The sequence below is a fragment of the Lactuca sativa genome, chromosome 6, assembly GCF_002870075.4.
Source record: "Lactuca sativa cultivar Salinas chromosome 6, Lsat_Salinas_v11, whole genome shotgun sequence".
NCBI lineage: Eukaryota > Viridiplantae > Streptophyta > Magnoliopsida > Asterales > Asteraceae > Lactuca > Lactuca sativa.
The window spans coordinates 80,767,203-80,786,939 of NC_056628.2; the positions used below are offsets into that span (position 1 = coordinate 80,767,203).

The following is a 19,737-nucleotide window of genomic DNA, read 5'->3' on the forward strand; positions in this document are numbered from 1 at the left end:
CCCTAAATAAGTCCAAAACCAATATAATAATATTATTTTGAATTGGTAATTATCTAGCTTTCTAATTATCCAACAAGGATAATTCCAAAAACCCTAAAGGCCTCTAGAAACCGTCCACTCCATGTGTGGAAGGTTTTTAGTCGTTTGCTCAACTATTGAACAATTGCACTTTAGTCCCTACACTTTTAATTAATTCTATTAATCCCAAAGCTAATTCTAATTAATTGTTAATCAAATATTACTATTTATAATTAATATATTATTCACATAATATATTAATAAATTATTTATTTCGATTTATTAATCAAATAATAAATCAACCTCTCTCTCCATAAATCATCATGTCCAATTGCTATGTTTGAGGGCAACCAAAAGGATTGTGCTGTTATCAATTTAAGTTTATACCAATTATAGTAATGGGCTTAGACACCTAATCCAACAGGCAAGTGGCATCAGATTTGTTAGAATCTTGACAAGTGTCGTTTGATTTCCTGACAGTAGTTTTAGTTGGTTGTAATGCTAGATCCATGTTGTTCGGTTCAATTTTGATGGTCGAAATGAATTTGTTTTTGCTGAGTTTTTATGTTTATAATTAAGACTAATATCCAACAGTGAGAACTAGATTTGACAATGGAGCGAGTTTAGAGTGAATAATTGAACTCATACTCTTATCCATCAAATCAACAGATATCTTCCCCATTAATTGGGGTCATTTACAATATTAAGATTACACAATATCTTCCACAAAGTATTATCCATTAAATATAGCATAAACAACATCTAAATTAATACTTAAAATAAAATTTCTTAAATAAAACTAGGAGGTGATCTCGGGCTTCGTCCGGAGATGTTTTTTTTATATCGATGCATTTAAAACAACAAAAACTTTAAGAAAATCAAAATTCAAAAATCAAAAAGTGGATGATTTTTTCTTAGCGAAATGTAGGGATCATTTATCTAACTTATAGCAAAGGTGCAAGATAGGAAACTCTATTTAAATAGAGGTGTATAATAACAAAACCCATATAAAAGCCAAAAGTGTCAAGCTAAATAAAATCTAAGGACCGTTTATGTAAGGGATATCAAGCTAAATAAAAATCTAAGGACCGTTTATGTAAGGGATATCAGCCAGAAAAACCAATCAAAGTGGCTGCTCCAATAAGCCAAAGCATGGACAAAAATGACGACTTCTAAAACTATTGTGGCAAACCTTTGGCTTTGAATCCCAAAAAGTTCATTGTTCACAACTGTCTTATGATTAATATAGTACATGAATAAATGTCTATTATAGCAAACACGTACAAGCATATAGACGGATACATCTTCAAAAATACAAGAGTCTAACCAATCAACTAGGAACATGTACAAAAGTAAACAATCACAAATATTAAATGAAGTCAAGTAAAAAATTAAGTGGCTTAGAAAGTTCAATTTAGACTTTTGCTTTCTTGAGGGTAGCCAATAGTACGTAGTAACAAAAAAAAAACCTGTACAATTTCAAGTAGCAAAGACAAACGATATAAACATATGAATCTTTTTTATAAAAAATCCATTGTAAAGTTGAGCACTTGAGGTGTGATTAGGCGTGACAGGGGTTGGGGTTTGACTTGTGAATACAAATATAATATTATAGGGTTAATGATCTAGAAAGGTAATCAACTTTAGGGTTTGTCCACATTAAGGTAACAATGTTTTTTTCGTATACATTTGTCAATTGAACTTGTTTGACATGTTCAAATTTAAGTAATATTACCGGCTATTTTAGGTTTAAGCTAATTTGGCACATTACATGGCATTAGTTTATATTATGTGGCATTAAATGATATTACGTCGCATTATACATACAATATGTGGTACATAACTTGATTTAGGGCTGATAAACAACTAGTCCCCCCCCCCCCCCCCCCAATTCCTTCATTCGTTCCCCGTTCCGTCGTTCTCTCATATATCACAGTCGAAGACCTTCAATCAATCTTCCCCTCCGTTTCTTTCTTCAACTCTATGGATCGTGATTTCATTGATTCCGATACACTTTCTAGAATCAATTGGGAGCATCGAACCAGAATTTGTAAAGTCATGACTCACATTTTTTAATGTAACCCCCTTTCAATTTCACATTACGTTATCAGGCCTATATTAGGCTTCCCCTCCAATCCCATTGTTCATTTAATTATCTAGAACATAACACAATTTCCATTCTTGAATCTTGAATTGTCGATTACAAACTCATGGTATTTGGAAAGAAAAAAAGGTGTGTCCTGCCAGGAATTGTCGATTATAGAGGCTGCACTAACTAAGTTTCTAAGATTTATCATTTATGTCTTTTGAATAGATGTGGGAACAAACCTTAAAGTCATTTAATAAAAAGGGGTAATTTTTTCTATTTTGTAATGTAACTATCCCTTGTGATAAAGAACCTTGCAAAGGGCAATTTGGTCATAACCTATGATGAATCTAACTATCCCTTGTGATAATTTGTTAACATGTGAATCTATGAATCTATTTTAGCATCTTACTTTAATTCATTTCATCAATAAGTTTAGTCTTTATAAAGTTTGGTCTTATAATTTGTGAATCTGGAACCACACTAAGGGAATTTTGGTCAGATTTGTACAGTTTGTTATCATTTCATCAACATGTGTATTCATTTCAGAACTGTTTTGGTCATAACATGTGTAACTGTTTCATTTTTATTATATAGATAAAAGTAAGTAAGATACCAAACCAAGCTTCCATTAAGTCATAAAAAATACATTACAGTGGTTCATCTAGTTCAAAATGTCAAAGTACAAACCCCACAAACTACTAACTACATTACACAATCAAAAGAACAAAAAATAATTGTTGTATTCAACATGACAACATCCATCAAATTCAGATTTGTGTATTTAAGAATATCCAAATCAATAGCCCCAATAATCATTTCTGATATTATCATCAAGCTTCTTCTTCAACTATGGATGCTTCTCAAAGTACTTATCATAAATGATGGTGCTAAGCTTTTTCTATCGTAATCAAACAATCAAATTCAATGAGAGATTTCTATTGTACTTCTTTTAGTTCCACCAACAATTTCTTTTCAAGTCTTTTTGATTCCTTGGGAGATTTATGTTGTGCTTCTTTTAGTTCCACCAACTGTCATTTCAAATTCACAAACTGGGATAGTCGGAAATAAAAGACAAGCAACGATTTGGGAAAGAATTACTTGAAATATTTCTTTCACACACTTCATCAAACACCTGGTGTGCATTACCTGAAACACACTCCAATTTGAGCTTCAACTCTTAAACTAGAGAAATTCCTACTGAAATGCGTTATTTTAAGCAAATTGTTCGATCTCAATCTCAGCAACAATCAATTAGTGGACAAATACCTACAAGTTTTGGTGACTTAACTAGTCTTCGAGCTCTTGATATATCTGCAAACTATCTGAATGGAAGCATACCAATAACAATTGGGAATGTGTAAGCTTAACAAACATGAGCAACAATGATTTGTCAGGAGAAGTACCTTCATAAATCGAAAACTTGTTACAACCAATCTGTCGTACAAACAATTGCCAGCACCAATTCCAAACGTCGACATATTTGAACGAGCACCGACAGGATCCTTCAGCAGAATGTCGATACGTGTGGATCTGAAAAATGATTCCCTCCTTGTATCAAGGGTGAATATGCCAAGTAACGAGCCAAATCAGCTTAAACCTAAGATAACCGGTTATGATACCTAAATTTGAAAAGATCAAACAAGTTCGATTCAAAAATATATACGAAAAAAACACTGTTACCTTAATGTAGACAAACCCTAAAGTTCATTACCTTTTTAGATTATTAACCCAAAATATTTTAAATTGTTGTCGAATAGTAGATGTGTGATTCATGGGGTTCCGAACTCTTAAATTGTTGATTGATTATTTATAAATGATAAATTGGTTGTGGAATACTAAAAACTGGAACATTCGTTTTCGAACTTCAAGCTGTCTATAGGTAATTGGTTTTGGAACTCTGCAAAACTAGAACAAAAAGACTCAAATTGGTAGTTAATCTATAAATGAACGACTCAGACCGGAAATATTTTTGGATTAGGAAATTAAAATAACAATTAAGGAAATATTTATATTCTATCCCAAAGGTTTTTATTAAAAAGTTACGATTCATTAGCTAACAAATAATTCAAACATTAAGATCCCCCGCCTAACAATTCTAGGGTTCAATCAAGGGTTAATGTCATAAAAATCATCAAGTTTTCAGGGGTTTGTCGGTTTTTCCCAAAGTTGAAATTTATGTCCATTTTTACCCAAACATTTTCAAAAAAAATGTTCGGTTTTATCATTTTACCGGTGATAACAGGATTTCCAGGTTACTATTAAATTCGCAAAAAAAATAAAAAATTTTAAGTTTACCATTTTTTTGCGTTTTTACCCTTAAGTTTATAGTTTTTTTTTTACACTTTTACCATAAGTATATTTTTTTATAATATACATATTCATATGGTTTTTCTGCTTGAATATGTATAGTACAAAAAAAATACATAGAGTAAAAGTTAAAATATATATATATATATATATATATATATATATATATATATATATATATATATATATATATAAACTTAAGAATAAAAACGTAAAAAAACTGTAAACGGGGTTTTTTGCGAAGTTAATATAATAGTAACCTGTTATCAGTAAAAAGGTAAAACCAAACATTTTTTAGAAAATGTTAGGGTAAAAACAAACATAAAATTCAACTTTTAGCAAAACCGACAAAACCCTAAAAACTTAACTTGGGGGTTTTTATGAAATTAACCCATCAATCAAAACATACACCATTGCCCAATCAAGTCGCACTTTCTATCATAATTTTAACTTAGGAGGGTAACTACCTTTTATCCGTGTTCACATATTAGCAACTTCTTCTTTTTTGTACATAATAAGGCAACTAACTTGTTTTAACTGTTTAAATTACACCAATATTAGCGGCTAATACCTATTTTAATCGGTAACTCAAAGGGAAAATGACTTAGGAGAATAACTACCTCTTATCCGTGTTCACATATTGGCAACTTCTTATTTTTTGTACATAAGAAAGCAACTAACTTGTTTTAACTATGTAACATCCCAAAAATCATGACCAAAAAATTCGTTTTTAAATTAATACTAAAACCATAATTGTCAAACCATTAATTTAATACTCCGACATTGGGTCCCGCCCAACATCAAGCCCCGCTTGGCATCGAGCCTCGCTCAGTATACAAATCTGTCTCTTTTAGGCCCCGCCCACTAAACACATACAATCATATAACATGGTAACACATAAAGAAACATACTCTACTATTTCTCTGTCCTAAGAAACATACTCTCATAATAATGACATACGGAACATTATCCGTACTCAGCTAGTGATGAGATACGGGACCTCGTCCACACTCGCCTCTTTACCAGGCTACAAGTATCACACAGACAGCAAGTATAATCTAACATGCAAACATTCCTCGAGCACCCGCCCGACATCAGACCTTGGTCTCGAATAACATACTAGCATACAATGTCTAGGGCTAAACCCAGGTCTTCCTACTCATAGACTACATGGGCTAGCATTGTGGTCTTAGACCCATTCACACAGTGAGGAGACTCACCTTGCACTGCTTAAGCCCTGGCTGGAACTAGCTGAGTACGGACAAAGTTCTGTATCTTATTATTAGCAGTGTATGTTTCTTAGGACATGGATATAATAGAGTATGTTTCTTTATGTGTTACCATGTTATATGATTGTATGTGTTTAGCGGGCGGGGCCTAAGAGAGACAGATCTATATACCGGGCGGGGCTCAATGCCAGACGGGGACTGATGTTGGGCGGGGCCCGATGCCGAAGTATTAAATTAATGGTTTGACAATTATGGTTTTAGTATCAAATTAAAAACGAAATTTTTGGGATGTTACACAGTTAAAACAAGTTAGTTGTTTTCTTATGTACAAAAAATAAGAAGTTGCTAATATGTGAACACGGATAAGAGGTAGTTACCCTCCTAAGTCATTTTTCCTTTTTGAGTTACCGGTTAAAACAAGTATTCGCCGATAATATTGGTGTAATTTAAACAGTTAAAACAAGTTAGTTGTTTTATTATATAAAAAAATTATCAATATGTGAACACGGATAAAAAGTAATTACCCTCCTAAGTCATTTCCCTTTTTTATTTGTAAAATATAAATATTTAAAAGTATAAAACTAACTAAAATTACATTTACTCCAATGCGTGGTCCTAATTCTCATTCTATATATTTTCTTTATATAATAAGAAAAATAACTAAAATTAAAAATATTTCATTAATACATTAAAATTATAGCTACAAAACAAAAGTAATAGGATAAAGCATAATGACTTAGAAGACCATTGAAGTTTTAAATTTGTTCAAAAAACACCATTCAAGTATTACATGTTGAAAAAACACCATCAACCTAAGACATATGTTCAAAAAACACAAACGAAGTACATAATCTATCCAAAAAACATCTTTATGGTTTGAGGTAACTTACATGTTTAGCCTAACTTTTTTTTTTCTTAACTCGGACAGCCCTTTATATTTATTTTTATTTTTCCTTTGGACCATGATCGAGTTAAAAGCCTAATATACAATTATTAGTTTCATTTAACATTTATTTTTATTACTTATTAATTATTTATAGAATTGATATATTTATAATAAATAATAACACAAATTGTATAAATAATTAATAAATAATAAAAATAATGTTAAATGAAAATAGTAAGGATATATTAGTCTTTTAACTCAATCAGGGTCCAAAATCGAAGCAAATCTAAACTAAAGGGACCGTCCGAGTTAAAAAAAAAAATTAAAGACTAAATATGTAAGTTATCCCAAAACTATAAATGTGATGTTTTTTAAACAGAACATGTATATTTTTTAAACATATGTCTTAGTTTGATGGTGTTTTTTGAACATGTAAAGCTTGAATGTTTTTTGCAAACATGTAATACTTGATTGTTTTTTTCGAACGAACTTGAATGTTTTTTTCGAACATGTAATACTTGAATGTTTTTTTTCGAACGAACTTGAATGTTTTTTTCGAACCAATTTGAAACTTGAATGGTCTCTTAAGTCATTTTCCCTAAAAATTACAAATATATATCTCTAACTAATTTTTTTATGGCTAATACCGCTAGAAGGTCGTCACCCTCCAAATCATCAGTCTTCGTTTCAAGAATATCTAAATACACTTTCTGTTTTTTAAATGCTACCTTTTCTATCAATATCGCGATTTTTTCTTTTTGCAAAGAAAGATGTTGGTCCATTATGTCAAACAATCGCTGGTATTTATTCTCCGGCGAGTTATTTAACAATGATGGAACCATTTTCGCTTTATCCATTCCAACAAAGTGTCGAGGTTGTTCAGATTCAAACTCCACATCTTTGTCATTAAGATTGGTTTGAGAACAAGCATCTGATGTTTGTGGGTAATCATTGGATGTCTTTGACCTTTTTGACCCTCTTTTTTCAGTCGACATGGGTAGAAACCTAGAAAATGTGCAATACAAAATATGTTGGTTTTTTGGTATTTAAAGATTGGATTTTAGAAAAATGATTATAAATTTAAAATAATACATGTGTTATCCAAAATATATGCCTCAGAGATCTTGGTGGATAATGAATCATCAAATGAGCAAAGACTCATCAAGAGTAGCAAATATCTTTCTTACATCACTGGCATCTATTGATCTAAACAAGCAACATATCACTAACTCAATTTTCAAAATTCGATGCTAAAAGCATATTTTACTAAAAAAAACTATTCAACAATTAAGAGGAATAACTTTAAATCAACAAAACTGAATAAACTCAAATCGTCTTAAATTGATTTTTCAAAAGAAAAAACTAGACAAAAATTTGAGAAATCGATAATGAGTCAGAAGTAGCTGGTTGTATGATCACTTGTTCTCCTGAGGAGAAAATCATTGACAATCCGTCAAATTTTTCGTCATACTCATTGACATAATCTACCATTTATGAAGAAAAATAAAGTATAAAAACGAAACAAAATATATGAATCTGTTCAGATTGCGATTGATTTCATACACAGAAATGACAAATCGGAATACTGAAATTCAATAAAAACAAACAACCTGGTTATGATGTAAACTGGAAACCCCAGACGAGTTGCCGATGAAGTCGACGGCGTGTGGTATATATAGCGATCATGAAATGGTATGGAAGCCCTAGTTGCTGCGACGTGGAGCAGGCCGCCGTTAATTTTTCCATTTTCGCAATCTTTTATGGGCCTCAATTTAAACTTCGAATTTGTACATAATGGCCCATGACATTGAATTTTAAATTGTTTTTCGGCTTGTTTAATAAGATTAACACTTTTTTAAGAGGGTGTTTGACTTAGCTTTTGTAGGGCAAAAGTCTTTTTTGTAAAAGGACTTTTTGGAAAAGTTATTTTTTAAAATTTGTTTGGATTAGCTTTTGAAGAGAAAAGTCAAAAGTTAAAGTGTTTGGTTTAACTTTTATATGTAAAATGACAAAAAAGGACATGTTTACATATTTACATTAATTTACTACTTTATATATATTATTTTATACTTAAAATTTTTTTAAACACATATTATAATTTTATAAACATTTTATTAGAAAATATAAAATATAAATTTCTTTTAAAATATTTCTAATTTTTTAGATTATACCATGAAAATATTAAAATTAGTACGTTCATACAAATTGTAAATAATTCATAAGAGGACTTTTTATATTAGACCATGACAATATTAGAATTACGTTCATACAAATGTAAAATATAAATTACGTTCATACAAATTAAAATATTTCTAATTTTTTGGATTAGACCATGACAATATTAAAATTACGTTCACACAAATTGTAAATAATTCATAAACAATATCATAGACAATATTACATTCATCTACGTAATGTGATTATATCTTGTGCAATAATATCCCGTCTCGCTGCCATATATAAATCATCATTGCTCGTGCGACGTGTACTTGGACCTTCTTCATAAACATCACTGCCGGTATCACCTCGTACGGGATTGTAGTGTTGTTTTCATCCATTATCTGTGAATACATATAGTATTAACATTTAAGCAACAAACCAATTTCATTAACCCTTCTAAATGATTTCATTATTTTATCAAAATTCTAATCAAAATAGAAAAAATAGATTATCACAACATATCAATTTCACAAAACAGTCATCTGTTAACACAAATATAATCCATGAACAAAAAATTTCATCAGCTTCATATTTCATCAATTTCATTAATTGTTAATTCATTTTTCATCAAGTTCACAAAATAATCACTATTTCACAGCATATTTCAGAAATCAGGAAGAACAAATCACTATTTTAGATGCTAGAGAGAAGAAGATTTTAAGCCGATACCAAACTTTTAACTGAACAATATTAATCTTGGATTTAAATATAACTTTATTGTACATAATTATATATAAGAAATTGGTTTTTGTAAGTTCTATTTGGTCTAAGATCGCTTAAACCTATTTTGGCACACCAATATTTTCAACAAAGAGAAACTTGTATAGAGAAACTTGTATTGTTTGTAATGTGGATGAAGTATATAAATAAGTGATCTCACAAACGACATTTAAGATGGTATTTAAATATGTTTATTTTGCAACAAAATGATGTACAACATGATCCCATATAAGATGGTAAAAACTAAAAACCCTTTAATATTTCTTGTAATTTATTGCTAACTTGAAAAGTAATTCATTTTTGTTTTTTAATCAAAATAATTTTATATGACATATAGTAAGCAATTCTAACTCGATTTCAATTCAAAATCCATTCTAATAATCTAGATTCTCAGATTCGGGTTTGCTTATGATGAAATTCTGTTTGTATGTTGACTTTGGAAGTCAATTCCCAAAATCTTGCAACACAAAATCGATGTAACTTTTTTGTTCAAATATATAACTCTATTGCCATAATCCAATATCTAATGACAAGAACATTGCTATTTACTGGTTAACAATTTATTGTTTTAGAAGTTGGATTTTTGTTAGTGGCACCCGAAATGTCAATTTTTGGTCTCAAAACACGACATTGAAATCGGAAGGAGCACATTTCACAGCAAATCAATTTCACAGCATATCAATTATTTTAGAGGCTAGAGAGAAGAACAGTTCATGGAAAATTCGAAATCGGGAGGAGCACATTTCACAGCACATCATTTTCACAGCAAATCAATTACATAATATCAATTTCAGAAATCCGAAATCAAATGGAAATCGGAAATCAAATGGAAATCGGAAATCGGAAATCAAATGTAACATCATAGATCGGAAATCAAATGGAAATCGGAAATAGACAGGAAGAGATTGCAACATCTGAGATCGGAAATCACATCTGAGATCGGAAATTGAATAGAAACAAACCTGATCGCGGGGTTGCAATCGAGCGGTGTCGTCGGTGTTGCAGGTCGCCTGTGTCGCCGGTGTTTGTTGCAGGTCGAGATGTGGTCGAGATGCGAGAGGGAGTGCGTGAGCGGAGAGAACAAGAAGAAACTTTGAATGAATGTGACGTTAATTAGGGTAGATAAGGGTATATTGGTAATTTCTAATTTTTAGCTGCTGAGAAGTTAGGAAAATTCAGGTATACGTGACTTTTCAAAAAGTCTCAAAATATTCTATGGAAAAAGCCACTTATAAAAGTCATTTTTACCTTACCAAACATCTTTTTAGACTTTTTCCGAAAGATAAAGTAAAAGTCATTTTAAAAGGCAATCCAAACACACTCTAAGAGGACTTATTAAAATCAAAATGTCTATTAGAGCTTCATAGATAACTTTTTTTAAATCTATTATTATTTAAATAAGAAAAAATCATAAATGATACTTGTGGTTTCTAAAAAAATCGAGTTCATTCTTTCACTTTTTAGGTCATCAACAATGGTTTATGTGGTTTCAAAACTTTTAATGGATAGTCTTTTTGGCTAATTTTGCATGTTTTTTTTCTCTTAAGTCCTAACATGTGAGGTTAGCGTCTTTTTCATACCTCAAGGACCATTATTAAAGTTGTCTAATTTTATTAATAATAAAAAATAGAAAAATAACCCTACTACCCCACCCTTTAGCATCTCATCCTCTTCATTCTACTCGGCAATCACTATCGGATTGTCGTCACCATTCGTCACATGACAACCGCCATCCTCCGTCACCGGACTGTCAAAACCCTCCGTCACTGAACTACTGCCGCATCAACAAGCTCATAAGAAGATGTGACTTTACTAGAAGACATTTTTTCTTTCGAATTCTTCAAGATTTTTATAGGATCAGTTTTGGAGATTCTTATTGTTTTCCCTTTGATGACACCTCTTGGATCTTCGCAAGTGGCACATGATAGATACACAACTGATCTCGGGCGTTCTTGAGGTACATTCTAATTACAACAAAAAAAAATTGATTGGAGAAGTCAGAAATTTTATAAAAAAAATTAAGAAGAACCTCGTTTAGGATACATTTATTGCGTCTTCCGTTGAGGATTTTTATTGAGAAAAAAAATAAAATTTGAAGATTTTGTTCGACTTCATGTCAGTCAAGACAAAAGCAAAAATTTTGAAGAATCATTAATTGACACCATTAAAGAATCAAGTTCAAATAGTGACATATCTAAACAAGGAGCCAGAAAGAATGGTATAAGTGAATTAGGTCAAATACGCATTTGACTGAAGAAGAAAGAGTACCTTTTTCGAGTGCTTATTTGCTACCAAACTAAAGTGATCACCATTAACTAAAACTCAAACTCTTTCTTAAACATTTAACTAAAATGAAACACCTATATGAAGAAAATTGAAATTGAGGTCACAAAATCGCTATTAATTACCACATAATTAAGTTTCTCACATGGTATATGTTAGTACAGTGATAAGAAAACGAAAATAGAGCAGACCATATCTACACAGAAAGAACAAAAAGGCAAATGAATTTAAACTTTTTGTTGTGAACCCACTTCGAAAACACGACTATTTTCCCTTTTTCCACCATGGCAACAAAAGAAACAAAACAAAGTGTATTGATTATTGAAATCAAGATTTCAAGAAGGTAATGACATTGTTTTCAATGAAGTTAAATAATCGACACTCAAATCTTTTCAGTTGCCATTGATGAAGGCAAGAACTTGAAAAATGGCTAACGACAAGAAGATGAGGAGGTGTTATGGGTGAGGTTGGGGTAGTGGGGTTATTTTTTCTATTTTTTTTATTATTAATAAATTCATATAACTTCAAGAATGGTCCCTAAGGTATGAAAATATGCTTTTACCCTCACATGTTAGAACTTAGCAGAAAAATTATTGATGGAGTTAGCCAAAGGGTCATCCGTTAAAAGTTTTGCAACCACAAGGACCATGTCGACGGCCTAAGAATTTAAGAATTTGACTTTATTTTTTGGGAAACCACAATGACCATTTATGATGTTTTCCTTTAAATAAATTTTATTATTAAAGATGATAATTTTTTTAAAATGTCAATCATCCATAATTCTATAACCTTTTAACTTTCGTATAGACTTTGTTACATTTAATCCATATATATTTAATGACATTTCATTTCATACTTTATGTATGTAATTAAAACCATAAACATCCATGATTCATATAACCTACGTATTTTTAAAAAATACAGACATTAAATTATGTTAAAGTCAGGTCGAATCTACAAGGAGTTCTATATCAAATTTGTGTTAAAATACTTAATGGAAAATATACTACTTGCAATTGTAACAAAACATATTTACACTAAGATAAAATTAAAAAGTACAAATTTTATGTTGCAGAAACTATGAAAACAAAATACTATCGCACAGAAAACAAGGTACTTCTAGTTCACTATCCGATGATTTAAGACTTATGTATTTATCTTCCCTTAAATTCTAATTTAATCATTAATGTAATACCCGTAGATCTGGGCTAGTCAATCTGAGTATTATAAGTGGCTAAATTGACTTTTTGATAAAATATTATTTAGGATAAATAATTTTAACGAAAAATATAATATATATGACAAGGATTTCGTGCATATAAAGAACGCCTAAATCTGACTTCGTGAGAAGAAGTTTTAACATCCTATTTCGAGAAGTTTCTTATTTCGGGATTGTGGACAATAAATGGATCAAGTAAAGGCCTTGGACTTCAAGATAATAGGTTTTAGACCCTACTGGATGATGATAATATTGGTTATGAGACCCAAGCCCTTGGTTTGTGTTGGAGTTAAAGGGGCAAAACAAGAAAGTGATGTTTCAGACTTCTTGCATGAAATATGGATTTTTGTTCGAGAAGGTTTTAGTCCAAGATATTTAGATAATGTTGTGGGGATCCTCAACATGTTTATGTGGATATAAAGATCTTCGAAATTGGAGTTGAAACAATGAAGTTATGACCATTTGAAGTTAGCACGGTTTTGGGTTGAGCCTTTTGAGCAAAAGAAGGTGTGCTTGAGTGCTTTGGAGTGTTCTTGGTGCATCTTGGAGAAGAATGATCTCTTTGGAGAAGTTTTGGTTGCATTAGAGATTTTATATCTAGACTTTGTTCACATTGATCTTTCTTCTAGAGGTATAAAGTTTGAATCTTTATGATGCATTTGATAGATCTAGCTAGTCTTGGGTGTTATAAGCTTTTGGTCACTTTAGTGCATAAGGTTTAAATCTTGAAATTTTTTGACCTTGTTATGAATTAAGTTGGAAACTTTATCCATCTAAACATCATATTGATTCACATATAAAGGCTTGAGGCTTGGACTTAATGGATAAAGTTGGAAAATATGCACTTTTGGTCCCTTTGAGACTTAAAGACTAGATATTGGTTGGTTGGACCATTCTAATGGATAAAGTTGGAAACTTTATCCATTATGGAGTTTTTAGGAACCACAAAAGTATAATCTTGGATCGTAGTCCTTCCCCATATATATGCTAGGATGTCCTGATGGATTAAGAAGTTAGGGTTTGTTGGTATTAAGCACTTAAGGTCATAAAGTTGGAAACTTTATGACTTATAATGTCATTTTGGGATAAGATATGGATTTATACGTAAGGAATTGATGGATTAAGTTCCTAATAAGAAGTTAAGGTGACCAGGTGCGTACATTTGGCGTACCAAATGGTACGTTGTGTTTACGCGATCAAACCCTTGACTTCTTGGTCAAGAGGAGTACGCCTCGCGTACATCTGTGTACGCCCAACGTACTCGGCTGGGTTGACTTGGTTGGTTTGTTGACTTTGAACTTTTGACCAAGGCTGATCTAAGGATGGTTTAGGTATTTTAGGTCTTTTGTGTTTATTAACTAAGCTCAAGGTTAGCGGTTTCGTTTAGGTGATCAGTAGAGTTGGTGTTGGAGTTGTACTTGGTGTTGTGTACTTTTCTACTACTCGACAGACTGAGAGGTAATTTTTCCTCACTGTACCCATGGGTCGAAGGCACCAATGTCAGCCCACTAGATTATGTATCCTGGTTATAGGATAGTACTATGCTAGTATATGATTGATTAGTAGATCTGTATGATAATTTGTATATTTTGGTTATGTGTTTATGTATATCTGTTACATATGTCGACATATTGTGGTTGGGTTGAGGCGCTCCTACTTTGTGTTGAAGGCCAAGACACCCGAGGCGATCCGGATAGGTTGTAGGCTCTGCAAGGCGGTCCAGTTAGGCCAAAGGCTCGGAGAACGGTCCGGATAGGTTGTAGGCCCTGCGAGGAGGTCTAATCATGTCGAAGGCTTGAAGAGTGGTCCAGATAGGCTGTAGGCCTTGCGAGGCATTCCATTCAGGCTGAAGGCTCATATTTTCATTCTATTGTTTGTTGTGTTGTGTGATGGTACTTTGGGGTAACTCGCTAAGCTTTAGATTACAATTTCAGTTTATTGTTTTAGATACTTCAAAGGATCGTGGGAAAGCGAAGGCATGATTGTGCATATCTTCCGGTTTTTTGGACATTGGATCTTGGAATACTTTAATTTTGAATAATACATTCGAAACAATGATTTTGTAAACACTTTAGGGATGAAATGGGTTGTTTTTGAAAATTTAAATTTCTATGATTTCTGGGTCGTTACAAGTTGGTATCATAGCCATGGTTTGAGAGAATTGGATGAACATTCATGTGAATCCAAACTCAAACTAAGGATCTGTGAAAATTTTCAAATTATTTTCGAATTATTTTCAAATTATTTCAAAAGTAACCAAGGAAGGATAAGATTTGTACGATCAACCGGAGAAAAAAGTTTACCCCAAGATACCCACATTGTTATTTGCTTATGATGATTATGATTGAACTGCATGCTAGTAGTAGGCTATGGATCTTCTAGAATTGCATGCTAGAATTGTCTGGTGTATGATGTCTAATAGCATAGGAAAATTTCTTGTATGCTAGATGAAATTGACAATCATTATTGTAGTTTATGACAACCCGAAATTTATTCCGTCATTTTTAACCCCTTTTTCCGTTAATAAGCCTCGTTTTATTTAACTGTCCGTTAAATTTTGGACTGGTTAATTAATTTGGGATTTTTTTTAATGACTTAGTAAGGGTTGAAACAAATTAGAAACACTCTCATTAATCCCTTGAAAAATTTTAGTTTCAACCAAGTCAAAATACGACCACTAAATCGAGTGCGACCAAAAGCCCCGTTTAACGGCAATATCGGGTAGATTTCCACTGAGCCCCAACTCAAACCCCTATATAAGGGGGAGTGGACTTCATTTCCACCATTTTCACACTCTCTCTCTACAACTTATTTTCGAGCCAAAAACGCCCGTTTCAAGCCCCAAACGAGTAAGCAATCTACCCTAACTTGTTGTATAGCTTAACTAACATGCAAATTCGTGTTTAAGGAATCAAATAGGGGCAAGAGTAGGTGTTTACGGACCAAGAACACTCTTGGACCGTGAACACCCTTAAATGGGGTTTTTAAGCCCCAAAACCCCTCTAAACTACCCCTAAGGCTTAGATATGGCTAAATGACTTATGGGAACGAACTTAGAACACCTTGAACTTAACTTTTGGGGAGTAAACTTGAGTTTACTGCCCAAGAACATGCTTGGGCCGTAAACTCCTCTTCATGGGGAGTAAACTCAAGTTCAAGTGTTAGAAATGCCCTCAAGCACCTCCTAAGGCCTTGGAAAATGTTTAGAAGCAAACCCCAATGAAGTAAAGGCTTTAAACATTAAAGAAACCAAGGAAATAGGAGTTTACGGCCGTAAACCCCCCTAGGAAAGGTCCATGGGCCGTAAACTCCCATTAAGTGCCCAAATGATGCCCTAAACTCTTCTTTTGACTTGGAAAAATGCATAGGATTTTATTCTCTATCATTTAAGTCCTTAAAACACCAAAAGAACATGCATATAAGAGCTTACGGCCGTAAACTCCTTGTTTAGGGCCGTAAACTCCTCAAATGGTCCATTTGATGCCTGAAATCCATTCATACACTTTGTATTTGGACCTAGCTTAATTGTTTGAGTGATATAAGACCTTTTGGCATCCTAGAACACCCTCACCATGAGTTTACGGCCGTAAACTCATGGGGAGTTAGTCCCAGGGCTGTGAACTCTATAAAGAGTTTACTCTTGAAGAGTAAACTCCCTATCTAAGCCATACACACCCTTAAATGTTACCTGGGACACCCCTAGCACTTAATCAAAGTGTTTTCCGCACTTTAGGATGTGTATACTTGTTTGATTAGTATTTTATGTACTAATTGTATGTAAACATATGTCATCATATGTTAATAGGTCACTAAGTGTGTTCAAGTCTTTACTTGACACCAAGAACCCAACCGGCACCTCCGTCGGATCCACTTACAACAGGTGAGTTCATACCCCTGAATTAACATTTTAAATGTTTTTACATGTTTTATGGGGGGGAATACAAGTTAAACATGCCAGTTATCATATCAATCACATGTGATTGATAACCCGCATGCACAAGGATTTCTTACACTGTCAACTGTTTTACCAAGTATGATACAGTAAATGGTTTTCTAAAAACGTTTTTACTTGTACAAAGCTTTTCCTCAAATTGACTCTCGCACTGAATCTTTTATCAAAGTTTCACTTAAAACTTGTTTATGAAAGGTTTCCAAAGGAATTCTAAAGGTTTTCAAACTGATTTTACAAAAGAATACCAGGTCATGATTTTCTTACGTATAAAGGTTTTTCCAAAGTTTTCTTCCATGTTTTTATACTCCTACTTTGTTAGATACTACTGCTTCATTATGCCTCTACTTGGTTAATACTCCTACTTAGTTAAATACTATTACTTTATTAACGCTTCTACTTCGAGATACGCTTATACTTCTTTACGCTTTTACTTTGTGATACACTCTTACTTAGTGATATGCTCCTACCTTGTAAACGCTCCTACTTATTAACACTTCCACTTATTAACGCTCATACCTTAGTTATGCTACTACTTCACGAACCACTCTTACTTTATTTATGCTACTACTTCACGAACCACTCTTACTTTATTTATGCTACTACTTCATGAACCACTCCTACTTTATTAATGCTACTACTTCACAAACGTTTGTACTTTATTAACACTCCCACTTCGAGAAACACTTCTACTTCACGATACGCTCCTACTTCATGATACGCTTCTACTTGTTAACACTTCTACCTCGATAAACACTTCAACTTCGTTAAATGCTCTTACTTAGTTAAATGTATGCCTGTACTTGTATAGTTATATAAATAATGATTAAAGGACTTAGGAAGGCTAGTTCGCCCAATTTCCTTTTCTTCGTTGAGATGTGGTCTGGTGGGATCAGATATCCATCTGAAGGTCGTTTGATCATTAGTTATATATCATGTATACATGTATAGACATATGGGTTTTAGCTATAAGAACATCCTATGTGCTTATACAAACCCTAATGCTTGGATCTAGGTTTCTCTATTGTACATGCAAGTTATCCAAGACTATAAACCCTAATTCTAGCATAGAAGTAATCATATTAACATACGAATGGGTTTAAGTTATTACCTTGATTGTTATATAGCAATAACAATCCCAAATCCTTCTTGTATTGATTTTAGAAAGCTTAGAGTCACAAATGTCACTCCTCTAATGGTTCACAAACACCAAGAGCAAAAGGATGAAGAAGAGAAGAGAAGGATCCTGCCTAAAACTTGTGGAAAACCTAGAAGGAAGCTTGTCCACGTTTTGGGGCATAAGGGCTCTATATATAGTGAGGCTATTAGGGTTATCTAATAAGGAAACCCTAATTTGGATGCTTAAGCCCTAAGCAACCCATGGACTCCTTTCCTTAAAGGCCTTTGACGATTTCTAATGGGTTTCCCCATAGAATTCGTCCAACCTTATCATATAAGGCAATCCATGGCCCAATTGCAATTCTCTTATAATTACAATTCTAGTCCCTTAAGTTTAATTAATCTCTTTTAGTCACAAACTTAATTCTTATTAATTCTTGACTAATATTAATTAAACAATATGATTTCTCCTTTAATATATTATTCTCATAATATATTAATAAATCATATTTAATCCTTTCTCTCCATAATTCATCCTATCAAGTTGCTTTGGTGAAGGCAACCCAAAAGGACCATGCACCATCGGGTCAAGTACATACCAAAATAGTTATGGACTTAGACACTAATCCAACAGTCTCCCACTTGGATAAGTCTAATAACTATTATGCGTATGACTTCAGATCCTGATATGCAATCGTAGCTTTCTAATGCCGTTGTCAACTCGGATCATATCAGATACGTGTGTCCTTTAGATAAGGGATCATATATTCCTCCATTCTAGATATCGTATGAGACATGATTTCTAATCATTCTCTCTGTACTATTTATCGACTTCCAATTTATGACGACTGACTAATTGAACAAATCAAATTAGCCCTAGCCCGGCCGAGCATTTACGTTTGTCATCACTAAATCATCGAGGGGCCCAAAGATATCGCTTTTATCCTACTTTGGATCAAAGGAATGGATAAACTTTGATTCAATGCTCGCTTGCACTCACTCACCGAATCACACACAACAATATGTTTTATGACACCAAGTTACTGGTGCGTTTACATATTATCAATATGCAACCGATTTGCAAGATACAACTCACACATCTCGGTTTCAAGAATATAAGATGTTATCGTCTCACCAATCACTCGTGATACAATTTATGGAGTGATCCAAGTGAGCATGGGTTTAATCCAATGCTCAAATCATATTCATAAGCACTCATGAACATTGCAGCAACATTTGCTTATGTCTAATACTCTTTAGACAATCCACACACCAATTCACGACAGTCTTTATTCATACCTACTTCCAACATATGAACGACTGTGGCCCGTTCGAATAATTTGACTGTTCTTAACCAATTAAATTATTCAGGAAGTCAAAACATGCAAAGTGAGACACAAGAATAATACTAATCCCATATGGCCTCAACCTTGAGTATAAATAAAACACCTTTTATTTATCACCATATCGATTACTCATTATTTGTTGTTTCGGGTAATCAACTTCTTACCTGAATTATTACACTTGTCCCATGCTCCTAGCATGCACACAATGTTTACCTATGGTTCTTACTTTGTGAAATAGATCAAATGAACACATTCCCAATCATACTCATTTCACAACTCCTAATCCTTTTCACAAGTGAAAGAATATCAAATTCTTTCCACTTGTGGAATATGTTAGATTCTAACATTTAAT

General features: G+C 32.8%; 1 protein-coding gene and 2 non-coding genes across 3 annotated transcripts; all 3 read right to left on the minus strand.

Moving 5' to 3' along the window:
• Positions 1 to 7,044: 7,044 nt before the first annotated feature.
• LOC111890052 (uncharacterized) lies at positions 7,045 to 8,288 on the minus strand. The gene is made up of 2 exons (XM_042895795.1): positions 8,140 to 8,288; positions 7,045 to 7,534 (listed from the first exon to the last, which is right to left on the minus strand). The coding sequence occupies exon 2, from the start codon at positions 7,522 to 7,524 to the stop codon at positions 7,135 to 7,137; it is 390 nt and encodes a 129-aa protein (XP_042751729.1). The 5' UTR covers positions 7,525 to 7,534; positions 8,140 to 8,288; the 3' UTR covers positions 7,045 to 7,134.
• On the minus strand, positions 7,641 to 7,726 carry LOC111890088 (small nucleolar RNA SNORD24). The gene has a single exon (XR_002849732.1). It is a non-coding gene; the product is annotated as a small nucleolar RNA SNORD24 (small nucleolar RNA).
• Positions 7,918 to 8,004, minus strand: LOC111890102 (small nucleolar RNA R12). The gene has a single exon (XR_002849736.1). It is a non-coding gene; the product is annotated as a small nucleolar RNA R12 (small nucleolar RNA).
• Positions 8,289 to 19,737: the final 11,449 nt, after the last annotated feature.

Bases quoted from the DNA above. Each gene is read 5' to 3' on its own strand.
- LOC111890052 (XM_042895795.1), bottom strand. From the start codon at position 7,524: ATGTCGACTGAAAAAAGAGGGTCAAAAAGGTCAAAGACATCCAATGAT.